Consider the following 13,323-nt stretch of genomic DNA (forward strand, 5'->3'; position numbering starts at 1 on the left):
ATTTTGTGGCCTGGGCCACGTTCTCGTGCCACCATTGGAATACCGGGAGGTGAATATGCTTCCTGGGGACTGCCTTTGAGAGAAGGCGCGCATCGTTAGTCGGACAAACACAGTTTTCTACTGTCCTTGTTCTGGAGTGCTCCTTGTTTTTTTTTTTTTTTTTTAATTTTTTTTTTTAAACGTTTTATTTATTTTTGAGACAGGGAGAGACAGAGCATGAACAGGGGAGGGTCAGAGAGAGGGAGACACAGAATCTGAAACAGGCTCCAGGCTCTGAGCTGTCAGCACAGAGCCCGACGCGGGGCTCGAACTCACGGACCGCGAGATCATGACCTGAGCCGAAGTTGGACGCTTAACCGACTGAGCCACCCAGGCGCCCCTGGAGTGCTCCTTGTTGAGCACAACCCCATCCCACCACCCAACCCTGTGTTAGGAGTCCATCTTGCAGAGCTGAGGACCGCCTCTCCCTGCGTGAGGCTGTGTGCGGGCCTCAGAGTCGAACCACTGCCTGGGTTCAAATCCCAGCCCTGCCACTTGGGTCATCTTGAGCAAAAGCGACTTGGAGAGAAGTACCCCACAGGCATTTTGAACAGCGCCACCTACATTGTGTGTAGTAAGAGAAAGCCTTAGCTGTTAATCCTCGTGGCTCAGGAAAGCTAAGAGGCGGGGTTATCTTGACATACCGTGTCCCTTAAGTCAGGGGACATCTGGGAAGGGCTGAGCAGGATTGTTTCTGGTGGTTCACCAGACACAGGTTGGAGAAGGATCTCATCGCATGCTTGGTTCCCGATACGCAGTAGGCCTTCTCTTATTATTAAGATTTCAGCGGATGTCACAGGAGGGGAAAGTTCTGCTGTTTCCTGCTTCATGCCAAGCTGTTCTCCTGAGTCACTGCTCCGTCTTTTGCCTGGAGGAGCTCTTCTCCCTCGCCCACGTTAACTCCTTCAGAACCAGACTTATTTTTGGGGCTGGCGGAGGGGGTAGGACGCGGAGGGTGGCTGGTGAGCCAATGCAGTAGACTCACAGGCCGTGCTACTCACAGAAAGGACTTCCAGGTCAAGGGTGAACCATTTCCCTGGTGATTCAGTCTATGGTGGCTCTTTGTCATCCTTCCAAGTTTATAGATGAAATGTGTTTAGCAATAAGTCCTTGTCAGAATTAAATCATTAAAGAAGGAGGAAAAAAAAAAACAACTTGAGTCAGCTTTCTGGAAGAGGTCCTTAAGAGGCTTTGTTGCCATGACTACAGCGAAGTCCACACCCCCCATTCGCTCACCACCTGAGGCCTACGTGTTTGTACGTCAGAGTGCTGACCTGCCTCCTCCCTCCCAAGGACCGTGAATGCAGTTGGTGTTTTGCAGTTTTCTCCCTACGAGTCTCACTGACAGCCTCTGCCTTTGACAGATGTGTCTATTGCTTAGAGCCTATTAAACTCCTGCCCCTTGGACACAGCCGCTGATCTCTCGTTAACTCTGGAGGGAGTCGCTGTGTTTGTAGTCAGGAACAGAATTGGGGTTTTGATGGTTTGCTGGGATTAGAAGGTTGGGGTGCTCTTAGCTAGGGGCAGCCTTGGGTCAAACCCCGCCTCGCTGAGCAGGATCTTTGTTTCCCCTTTCGGTTCCTGTTGGGCTGGGACAAAACTCAGTCTGGCTTAAGTTGCGTATGTGTGTGTTTCTCCCCTCTTTCTCATGGAATTAATGAATTGGAAAGTTCAAAAGGGACTTTACTTTTTTTATTAAAAATTTTTCTTTATGTGTATTTTTGAGAGCGTATGCAGGGGAAGGGGCAGAGAGAGAGGAAGACACAGAGCCTGACGTGGGGCTCGAACTCACAAACCACAAGATCGTGACCTGGGCCGAAGTCGAGCACGTAACCAACTGAGCCACCCAGGCGCCCTTCAGAATGGACTTTAAGGTCCTCTAGTCCTGTAGTTTTAATCTTTAGTGTTGGTGATATCTTTAGGAAGGTGAAGTAGGTGTGGCCCCCCTTTGCCAGGAAGTTGTGTCCTTGTACAGAACTGTGGCTTGTGGACCATGGGTCCCTGAAGCACTTTCCAGGCTCCAGGTGAGAAGTTCTGGTCTGGCCCCTTCCTCCCTTGTGCCATTTTGCAGATGGAGTCTGAGTGGAAGAGAGACCGGCCTGGCATCTCCTCGTCTTGCCTCGCCTCCTTGCTCGGCTGCTGTTTCCTCAGACTCAGACCAAGCCCACAGGTGGCGGTGGGGCAGGAGAGGAGCTGGGCTTACCGGTGTGGAACAGGGTTCTCTAGACTTGAGAACTTAGGTTCCATCCCCTACACACATACCCTGGGGTGTGCATCCGGGTTCTCTGGAGGGCTTGCTACCCCACAGACCACCAGGCCCTAGGCTAGAGTGTCTGATTCTGCAGATCTGCGGGGCCTGAGAATGTACATTTCTTGCAGATTCCCAGGTAATGCCACTGCTGCTAGTATGGGGACTACTCTTTGGGATCTGTCATCCCAGGGGGCCTCAGCCGCAGGTGGGTAACTTAGACGCCCAAGGAGGGGCTGGTGCCCTTTCTGGCTGTCAAAGGCTGACTGTTGTTAGCTGCCTTCTGTGTTCTAGCTCGGTGATTCTTCAGGAGGTCAGTCCCACCCCCTCTGGGGGTGTTTGGGAAGTATGTGGGGGTGCTTTTAGTTGTCACTGTGTGTGGGAGTACTGCTGGCAGCGAGCGGCAGGGTGCCCAGGTGGTCCTTATGATGGGGAAGCGCTCTCCCTTCCAAAAATCTAGTGCGTTCCATTAAGAAACCTGGAAACGCACAATTTGTTTTCCTGAATGTGCCCCTAACTTTTCCACTGATGTGTCTTTGCTCATGTACTTTCTTCTTTAAAGAAGTCTACCCACCAGCGGGCGCCTGGGTGGCTCAGTCGGTTAAACATCAACTTCGGCTCAGGTCGTGATCTCGTACTGCGTGAGTTCCAGCCCCGCGTTGCATTCTGAGCTGATGGCTCAGAGCCTGGAGGCTGCTTCAGATTCTGTGTCTCCCTCTGTCTCTACCCCTCCCCCGCTTGCATTCTCTCAAGGATAAATAAACGTTAAAGAAAAAAAAAATCTACCCACAGATGAAACAAAAACATCCCAAATACCCAAAGCTTTGCCTAATTGCTTTCAATTTCTGCCTGGCCCAGGTGCCATTTTGTTTGGGATGCATTTCCTTGTGGCCCCCAAAACACCTTTTCTAAACGCACATCTTCTGACAGTTGAGCAGGGTTATTTGCGTTTATCAGGTCCACATTCAACAACCCCCAAAACTCCTTCCTGCGGTCCCTCCAAGCCTGTGGTGATTGGTCCCAACGGTGTCTATCTGGTGACCTTTTTAAAATCCTGAATCAGGCTGTCGTCATTTGCTCATTACTGGCTTTGGTTTGCACCTGCTGCTTTTTATGTGAAACTCAATCTCCTGAATACCTCAGTTTAAGTTTTATTTTGATAGTCTACACTCATGATACACAAAGTACACAAGGGTACACCGTGAAAAATAATCCCTCCCCCACGCCCTGAATGTTTTCTTCCACTAGTTCCACTTTCGAACTCTGTAATACTTTTGTGTTCATCCAGAATGTTCTAGGCTTGTGCGAACTTAGATACATGACATCTTTTTTGGGGTGTGTTGTCTATTAACGGTGCTTAGAAATGTGTTGCTTTTTTTTTTAACTTAATGCAGAAGCTTGGAGATGGTCATGCATCCGTTTGTGTAGAAGTGTCTTTAAAAAAATTTTTTTTTTGACATTTTTATTTATTTTTGAGACAGACCTGGAGCGTGAGCGGGGGAGGGGCAGAGAGCGAGAGGGAGACACAGAATTGGAAGCAGGCTCCAGGCTCTGAGCTGTCAGCAGAGAGCCTGATGTGGGGCTCAAAGCCACCAACTGTGACGAGATCATGACCTGAGCCAAAGTTGGACGCTCAACCGACTAAGCCACCCAGGCGCCCCAAGGTGCCTTCTTATTCTTAAGGGCTGCAGAGTATTCCACTGTATGAGAGGTGCCTGGCTGGCTCAAGAGCATGTATGTGACTCCTGATCTCAGGGTTGTAAGTTCAAGCCCCATGTTGGATATAGAGGTTACTTAAAAAAAATAAATAAAAAAAATAAAAAAGGATATCCCACCATATGGCTGTGGTATGGTATTAGACTAGTCCTTAATTTGTGGACGTGCAAGTCATTTCCAGGCTTGGGTACAACACCCAGTGACTCTCAGTTGAATTTTCTTGCCGGTACTCTGCTTCCTATGACTGATCTGTGGAATGTGTTTCTAGGAGGACATTGTTGAGTCAAAGACTAGGTGGGGAAGGTGAGAGACTCTTTACTGTGAGGGTGGAGTGGGGTGGGGATCTCTGCGGGCCTGAGAGAGAGGAGGTTCCCTCTGGGGGAATGCCAATCCCAGGCGGCACCTTTTCAGTGAGTTTTCCCCGCTAACTAGCTGTGCTGTGCCTCTGGGCCAACCCTTTGGCTCTCTCTGGGCCTCCATTTGGATGTCTGTGGGATGGTCCTCCAAGCTCTGGGGTCTGTTCTCCCTCAAGGTGCCTGTGGTTAACATTTAATTTCCTCGCGGGGCTGTGTCTCAGCGCAGCACCCAAATGCTGAACGCTTATTCAGGATTTTTCTGAAGTTGCCCGGTGAGAATGGAGAGTTCCATCCCGTGGACTGGATTTCGCAAAAGCAGTTCACTGTCTCCTTTAACGAGCCTATTGGAAGATGCTCTGCCTTTCATTCAAAGGACCCCCCCCCCCCCGCCCCGCCCCCGGAGGCCTTGCTTGTGTCCATCCCGGACCATGTTCATCTGCCCCAGTGGCCCCTGTCCACACTCGGAGGTCGGTGACGCATGGCGCGGCCCGCGTGCTGGGGCTCGCCCGCAAGTTAGATCTGGAGGAGGAGCGTCGTCAGGTTACCTTTGGGGGTAGTCGTCGTTCTGGATTCCACACCCCACCCCATCACCTCTGCTCTCACGCACCGTCTCTCCTTGTGCCTGTAACATCTTTCTCAGAACGCAAGGTGCATCATGCTGCGCCATTGTTTCGTCCCTACGCTCATGAGACAGCCATCGGGTGTGGAGTGAATGGATCCAAGGCCTTGCAGGTGAAGAGTGGGTGGTGGTGGACGCGTCTGTGTTTAAATGAGATGCTGGGAGAGTAAAAACGGAAAGGACTGAATCGGCGAGGGTGAGGCTGGCCTGGCTCAGATGCGAACCAGCGAACGTGTCATTTATGTCCATCTCTTCGGAGGAGAGTAGCAAGCACGACACCGTCAGTGTTGGCCTCTTGCGCAAAGAAGTGTGTGCGCCTTCAGTTTCTTGAAGTGTGTGGGCTGGTTGGTCGGTCTTTCATGGTTTTCTGCGTGTTGCCATCAGGAGAAGAAGTGTTTCTTTGGGATGCGGACAGGGCACCAGTGCCCGTGCGACAACTCATGGCGGCTGGGTCGTGGCCTGGTCGGTGGGGACACAATGGGGATTTTGGCCAAAGGGAGAGCACGCTTCCACCCAAAAGTGGCCTGCGGGGATGCAGATCCATCTGGTGGTATCAGGCCCTACAGGCCCTGATCTGGTTTTTGTTTTTGTTTTTTAAGAGAAGCCAGAAACCTAGGTTGTTATGTGAAGTTTCTCGATTTTATATTTTGGCAGTGAATTAAAATGTTAACAAATGGTATGTAGGCTGAAGAAAGACGGTCTGACCTTTGAGCCAGTTAACCGAAGAGCCGGGGTAAGTGTATTCTAGGAGGAGGACCACTAAAATGGCATTGGGCCCGGGGACAAGATGCGCTGTGCCCCCCCACACCCACACCCGCTCCCTGTGGGGGCTGGGCCTCCCTGACTGCTTTAAAATATGTGGTCCTGTGTGTCTCTTTCAGATCCTGGCTCCACAGAGAGAACAGCCCAGAAAAGAAAGTTCCCCAGCCCTCCGCATTCTTCCAATGGCCACTCGCCACAGGACACATCAACAAGCCCCATTAAAAAGAAAAAGAAACCCGGCTTACTGAACAATAACAATAAGGAGCAGGTAAAGGGCCGCTGGGAATGGTGTCCACACCAGCAGGACGAAGGCTGTAGTGGGAAGCGGTTCAGCTTTCCGGGGGTTTCTGACAGCCGCTGTTCTTGGCATTTAGCAGGCTGCCTTGCTGCAGCTGTCATTTGCATAGGACAAGAAGGACAGCCCAAAATGGGTCTGTGTAGCGATTTCTGTTAGCTTTTCAGATCTGTGTTGGGGACAGGGCAGTGACCCAGATGAGATGAAGGATACTGTGCTTTAGGATTTGGGGATTTTCCTTGGATTTTATTTTTGCACTCTAGGGCTGTTTCCCCACGTGGCCTGAGGATTTTTTTCCTGCTAGGCCAGGCTGGTAGGATGATTCTGAGCTCTGCCTCGGGGTGGTTGTGTGGCTAAGGCAGGCTCCCTCCTGGTCTCAGCTTTCTCATCTGTAAAATAATGGGTTTAGGTCTGTGGTAAGACAGCTGCTGTCTCTACCCATTGTCCACTCTCCACTTTGGTGATTGGTCACCCCTTGGTCTCATTGCGTGTAGACCCCAGGCGGCACGAGTCTTCTCTAGACCCCAACCTCCTTCTGCAGCCAGGACCTATCAATGAGATAGGAATATCCATGAGCCATCTTGGATCTTGCTTAAGAAACCTAGTTTTAAAATTCTCGAATGCAAGTTAGATATTCTTCTGATTTAAAAAAATGAGAGCTGCTTTAGTGGACCCTGGGGTCCAGTCTCCTAGTATTGGAAGAAACCGGATGTCCCAGGGGTTCTGATACCATTTCAGCGGGGATTCCTTGGGATGTATTCATCCATCTTGTGCATTATGGAGTGCTGACGTGGGCCCTGGGGATTGGAGGTTGAATAAGACAAGGTTGTTACTTTCATGGGAAAGAAACCTAGCAACGGTTAAATGCCCAGAACTGGGAGAGGGGTACATTTCTGCACACTAATCTATTTCCATTCTCAAAATTACATAGCGAAATGCCAGCTCTGCCTTTGCCGTGTGGCTGTGGGCAAGTTAACCTCTTTGTGCCTGCTTTTCTCATCTACCGATGGGAATGAAGGTCCTGCTCCTGATTGCACAGGGTTGTTGGGATGAACTGAGCCCACTGATGCAAATCATAATAATAAAAATTAAGCCAGGCTCGACACGAAGTGGAATAATCACAAATCGAGAAACGACAGCTGTAGAAGTGTTCTAGAACTGGGCTGTTCGGTATGATTGCCACAAGCCATGTGTGGCCACTGAGCACCTACCTGCAAATGTGACCCAGGGACTGATTTTTTTTTTTTTTTCCTGGGTTGGATAGTGCAAGTCTAATGAGTTGGGAATCCTGTTCAAAGAGAAGAAACAGATGGGTCCTAAATACATTTTTAGGGAGATTGAGAAAGATACGCCAGTATTGGCAATAATAATCATAAAAGCAGTGTTGACTCACTCCCTGTTGTAAGCATTTTTCTGTGTTAATGTTTATAATCTTCTTGTGAGAAAGGGCTGTAATTATCTCCCTTCTGCAGATGAAAACATCGAGGTTCAGAGAGGTTAAGTTGTCTCCTCAAGGCCTCTGAGCAAATTAGAAGCTGCATTCGAGCTCAGGTCAGCCGGTCTGGCTTAAAGCAGTGGCGACCATCTCTGTCACCCAGGAGCCATCCCATAGCTGCTGGGAGTGAAGACTGAAAACGAAGCCCCAAGGCCACAGATAATCCCCAAACCTTAATTTAGCTAGTAATTGAACTTCCTGGGCAAACCCTCCCTTATCGGATACCAGGACGCCTCAAGGCAGATACTGTCCCCTCTGTGCAGAAAGCCTTCTCCTTCGGCCTCTCTCTGTGTGTGCACACACACGCATCATGCTTTTTGAATTCCTACCTGTCTTTTAAGGAACTGGCTTGTAACTCTCTTTCTGGAAGCCGATCAGCTTGGGCAGTCCACACGTTTTCTTCTCTCCCTTCCCCATCCATGTGTACCATTTCTCTTAACACATGAGGCCCGTGAACACAATGTCGGTCCATGTTTCCCTGAGAAATAGCCACAGGGTGGAGGTTCGCATAGGCACAGTGCATTCTAGACGTAGAAAAGAGGAGACCCCGAGTAGCTGGACGCAGGACACGGTGACGCTCCTGAATAATCTGTAATCTTCAGTATTGATAGGAGAGTTTACAGGACTATTGCACAGAGGAAGTGTCCTGACCCAGAGGTGGGACTCTAGCCTCACTGCATCCGGGAAATTCACTCTGGGACCTCGTCAGTTGCTTTCCTAGCTTTGAGCTTCAGTTACCTTGTAAAATAGGGGGTTGGATTGGGAACATTATAAGGTTGATTGTAGGTTTTTCAGATCTAAAACTCCCTGGGGCCCAACCGTCAGGAGTTGGCGAAAGAGAAACGGGCTTAACTGTAAAGAAATGAAATTCTTGAACCTTGACCCCATAATTCATTCTAGCATATGGTATTTGCATAGTAGCAACAGCCTCCCTCATGCACAGTCTGTTTTTCCTTAAGGGGAACTTAAATTCCTTAAAAAAAATTCTTCTGGGCACGTTCCCTTTTCTCTTTCTTCATTTTAGAATTTTATAGCATTACAGAATTATGGAATTAAAGGCAAATTGTAGGTCCACGAGTGCTGGGTTTTACCAATAATATAATTTCTTAGTCACCAACATTTGAAGATCATGAGATTTCAAATAACAACTTGTATTTTTGGGTTCTTATAAAAACTCAGAAAAATCCAGCAACAGCTGGAGCGGAGTAGAGCTTGCTCCTTTAGACACAGGGCCTGTGGGCTGTAGTTTTCCACACTCCCCACCCCTCCCTGCAGCGTGACACCCGACTTGCTTTGCTCATTCCTTCTGCCTCTAGTTCTCTTAAGTGTTCAAGTGCTTTTGGTTTTGGGCACATGTCAAGATTCTTCTCCCCTTCCTCTCTTTTTCTTCTACTTTCTTTTTTGTGTTCAAAAAATAAATCCTCTCTGGCCTTATAGAAACACCCTCCCTGCCCCCATATTTTCCCATTTTTGGTAGAGACCTTTTATTACCAAGCGGAGATGGGGGTTGAATTTTTAAGGTTGGACCCTGTTTCACTCATTTTTCATGTATTAGGAATTCAGTACTTTTAGGGAGTTGCAAGAGGAACTTTAAAACACACTTTAGTTTTAGGGAAAAAAGTATTTAGGGCTTACAGTTCATTTTTTATGGCTCTTTGGTCCAGTGGTTTTGCCCTGTAGGAACGGTTTGAAAACATGTAGGTGTTTTTTCTACATCCCAAAGCCTGGAAGGATGCTCTGGCATTTTGTGGAAGAAGGTTAGGTTGCCAAACGTCCTGCAGTAGATGGCCCAAGAAATATCTTCCCTCAAATGACATTAGGGCCTTTACTGAAAAATACCATTCTAACTTTTCAGTTCTCAGGACATCTGACTTTGAAGACTCCTTTTGGGAGGTTTATTTTTATTTTATTTTTTCCCCATCATTAAAGGATTGAGAAATAATCTGCTAACAGATTGGGTGTATCTTTGATCAACTATGGCAAAGAAACGATGGGGTTCCTCCTCACTGCCCCTGAGCACAGGGTATATACATACCATAAACGGGTGGGCTAGAACTTACTTTCTCGGGCCCACGCATTGTCTTAAGAACTTAAACATACTCCGGAAGTCCCTTGTTGGGCTGGGGCAGTGTATTAATAGTTGGGACTGTGAAGGGGGTTGTAGGCTTGCTGGCTTCTCCCTCAGCCCAGGCGGCACTGGGAGAGTGTATCTGCCTCGCTGCCCGGATCACTGGAGCTGTCCTGGGGCTGCTGCTAAAGAGGGGCCAAGTTCTGCCTCTCCCTGTTGTCTCGCCAGCGTCTAGGCTGAATGCCAGTGACATTCCTCACACTCCAGGGCTGGGCAGTTTTTCCTTAGAGCACTGTTTGTGCTTTAAATGCTGAAGAATAAAAGCTGGAACAAGGACTCTCTTCACTTACATATGTTACCTCTGTGCTCCAGGTAGGGATTCGTGTTTGTGGCCCCTCCACAGGGGCCCCTCCATGGTCCCACATGTACTCTGTGCTCCCACACAGCCGGCGTACCCCTTTTCCGGTTTACACAGACCAGGTGTCAGCTCACTACAGCCTGTGAGCCGGGTGGGCCCAGAGCCTGTTTTTGTAAATAAAGTTTTATTGGCACGCAGCCACGTACATTCATTTACATACTGTCTCCTGTTGCTTTTCTGCTACTGTGGCCGGCTTGAGCAGTTGTGCTAGAGAGAGATCACGTGACCTGCAGAGCCTCAGCTATGAACTGTCTTCACAGAACCCTTTGTAGAAGTTTTGGGTCACTGGTATAAGACTGAGGTGTTCTAGAAGTGAGTTCATGAGCCCGTCTGTTTTCTTGTTAATCAGCCTGTGGAAGAAGCAGGGAAATAACATTTGCTCACACAGCCTGCAGTTATCCTGAAAGAACATAGGTTGCAACCTTACTGGCAGGCTGGTAACACACCTTATACATAGGGGGAAAAAATCGTAACTCCTTTCACCTGGAATGGTTCGCTTTTCCTCTTTTAAATGTTCCATATTTGTTATCAGCCTGTTTGTATGGAGCAGGAAACAGCAGATGAGGCAGGTATCTGATTGCGATTAGCGGCCAGCCCGTTCTCAGCAATACAGCTGCTGCTTGTGGAACGAGGGAATAGCCTGCAGAGCGTTTGGAGCAGCCTGGCACCCCGCCCCGCCCCGTGATTCCCCCCCAGGAACATCCATTCCCAGCCAGTTGTGGGGTGGGGGTGAGGACTTGGGGCGGGGGGAAGCTTCGCTTCACGAGTGGCCATCCCGGGCTTCTACTAGACAGGAAGGACCTGGGCTGCCAGTTAGGGAGATTAGCTGGCCTTTCGATCCTTCCAGTTTTGTGTAGATTGACTCTTCCTGTCCTATTATTAACTTGCTGAAAGGAAGTCGGGCGCTGAGCTATGGCTTACTGCTATGTGGCAAAAGCCACAAAGGCGTTCTGAAAGACCTCGGGTTGGAAATAGTTCTGCTTGCTTGATATGTGAGGCTTATCTTTCAGTACGAGGATCTTCTCCCCCTCTTCCCACTCCCCACCTACCTCTTCTTTCTTGTCGTCCTGCTTCTTCTCCCCTTCCCCCGTCCCCCTTCACCCCTTCACCCCTGTCTTCCTGCCCCAAATGCACACAACCATTTCCTAGGCAGATAGCGAACGTTGTACATTGTGGTTCTCAACCAAGGGCCGTTTTACCCCCGAGGGACGTTTGGCAATATCTGGAGACCTTTTTGATCCTCACAGTTGTGTGGACGGGGTCCTGGCATCCAGCCACGGATGCTCCCACACATCCTACGGTGCACAGGACAGCTCCATCCCACAAAGAATTTTCTGGCCCGAACGACAGCAGTGAGGGTGCGAGCCCCCGCTGTAGGTGGCGTTCTGCTTGTATGTCCCCTTCTGTGGAGTTCCTAGCTGTTTTCCGATCCTCCCCCTCCCCACTCCAGCTCTTTGCATGAAACAGAAGGTATTTTTTGAACTACAGAGAATGTTCTGTGAGGGGGTCACTTGGGCATTAGAGTCTCTCCTCACCCGGCATCGTCTTATACAGGGAAACAGGGCGAGAGAGGGAGCTGTGAGACCCCTGATCTGGGCCTGGGGGCCAGAGGAGTTGTTTCAACCTAGTTTTTTCAGCTCTTCGGTAAGAGTAGCTGTGTGTGTCCTGCGTCCCTCTCTGGGTGGTCGTGAGGACAAAATGAATATAGCGTGTATGATAGTATGTTGAGTATGCGGTCTGGAGAGAATATTGTAACGGTGTTATTCTCTGGAAACCCAAGTATAGAGCAGTGCACCAGACCTGAACCAGGGAAAGAACGGGGCTCAAATATTATGCAATCATCCTTAAAAATCTTAGTTGTTTTCTTAGTAGAAATGAGAGTGGGGAGGCTTAGAAGGATGGATTAAAAAAGATCTGCTAAGGAAGCATCTGGGAGGCTCTTTATCAAGGAGTATAGAAATAGCAGGCATTTTGAGAACGTTAAAACCTCATAATAAAAACCAGGAACAAGACACAACTGCTTGTAATCTTGACAGTTCTGGGAATTATCCTGGGAGGGGGGGAGGGTCTCGGGATAAAATAAGGGCCTCATATAAATTAGGAAAAAAAGAAAAGTAGTATAAAAATATTAGAGATGAATAGACAAAACAGATGTTGCTTAGAGAAGATATTTAAAAAAAATTTTTTTTTAATGTTTATTTACTTTTCAGAGAGAGATGGAGACAGAGTATGAGCAAGGGAGGGTCATAGAGAGAGGGAGACACAGAATCCGAAGCAGGCTCTAGGCTCTGAGCTGTCCGCACAGAGCCCAGCCCGATGCAGGGCTCGAACCCACAAACTGCAAGATCATGACCTGAGCTGAAGTCGGAGGCTCAACCGACTGAGCCACCCAGGCGCCCCGAGAAGATACTATTTTTAATCAATAAACTAAGAACCATTGATTTGCGAGGTCAGGATTGGAAAAATCCAACATCATTTCTATGTACCAACAATAACTACTTAGACAAGAGAGGAGAAAAAATCCCCATTCATAGTATCAACAGAGATTAGGCAGCTTTAACCAGCATATGAGATCTTTGTGGAGGAAAACGGTAATGTTTTGCTGACAAGGAGGGAAAGATGCTCACTGTCAGAGATAGGTGCTGTGGTTGTGGAGATTAGCTGTTATCCATAGAAATCGAGGCTCCAAGTGGGTTGAGGATCTTTAAGAAGATCACGTAGGCAGTCACTGGGTCACTTTGATGCTTACCACCAGACTCTCTCGTAGTACTTCTGAACTACTGTATTTGTTACTAATTTCCAATAGACGTTTTCCCGATAAGTTTCTTCTGAGTGATCTTACATGTTTGGAGTATGTCTTTGCTGGATTCTATAATTTATTATTAGGGAGACATTTCTCGTGTTTTGAGGACATTACCATGTTCAAGAATCATAGCTTCAGGAAGCCTCTGATTGGCTCTGATACTTTATGCATTGTGGGGGGTAGACATAAAAAATGAATGCCCCCCCCTTTTTTTTCTGTGACTTAAATTCAGTTGATCTGTTCTCCAAAAGCCCGTGGAAAGAATCCTAGGGTGAATTGCCACACATTTGTTGGCTTTGTTTAGACTTCCATACCTGTGTTAATAATATGAGTAATGGCAGCAGTGTGTTAAATGCATATGTTGTTATATCGTCTCGTTTAATCCCAACCAGAATTCCGTGAAATTGGGTATTATCATCCCCATTTTACAGATGAGAAAATTGAAGCTGAGAGATGAAGAGATTTGCCCAGGGTCATGCAGCTGGTAGAGCTCAGATTTCAACC

The 13,323-nt window shown here is 48.3% G+C and overlaps 1 protein-coding gene across 11 annotated transcripts in view; it reads left to right on the top strand.

Moving 5' to 3' along the window:
• The window catches only part of ZMYND8 (zinc finger MYND-type containing 8), a 125,226-nt gene that overhangs the window by 33,434 nt on the left and 78,469 nt on the right, over positions 1-13,323 (top strand). For 9 of the 11 annotated variants that reach the window (XM_047069819.1, XM_047069829.1, XM_047069818.1 and 6 more), the window contains exon 3: positions 5,860-6,008. In XM_047069819.1, the coding sequence (XP_046925775.1) occupies positions 5,860-6,008 (149 nt within the window). Of the gene's footprint in view, positions 1-3,888; positions 5,712-5,859; positions 6,009-13,323 lie in introns of those variants that run through there. The other 2 variants (XM_047069827.1, XM_047069826.1) reach the window with 2 other exon arrangements.

This window comes from Lynx rufus, unplaced genomic scaffold (assembly GCF_022079265.1).
Source record: "Lynx rufus isolate CCGP_SWC_20201006 ecotype Redwood Valley unplaced genomic scaffold, mLynRuf1.p SCAF_8, whole genome shotgun sequence".
NCBI classification, from domain to species: Eukaryota; Metazoa; Chordata; class Mammalia; order Carnivora; family Felidae; genus Lynx; species Lynx rufus.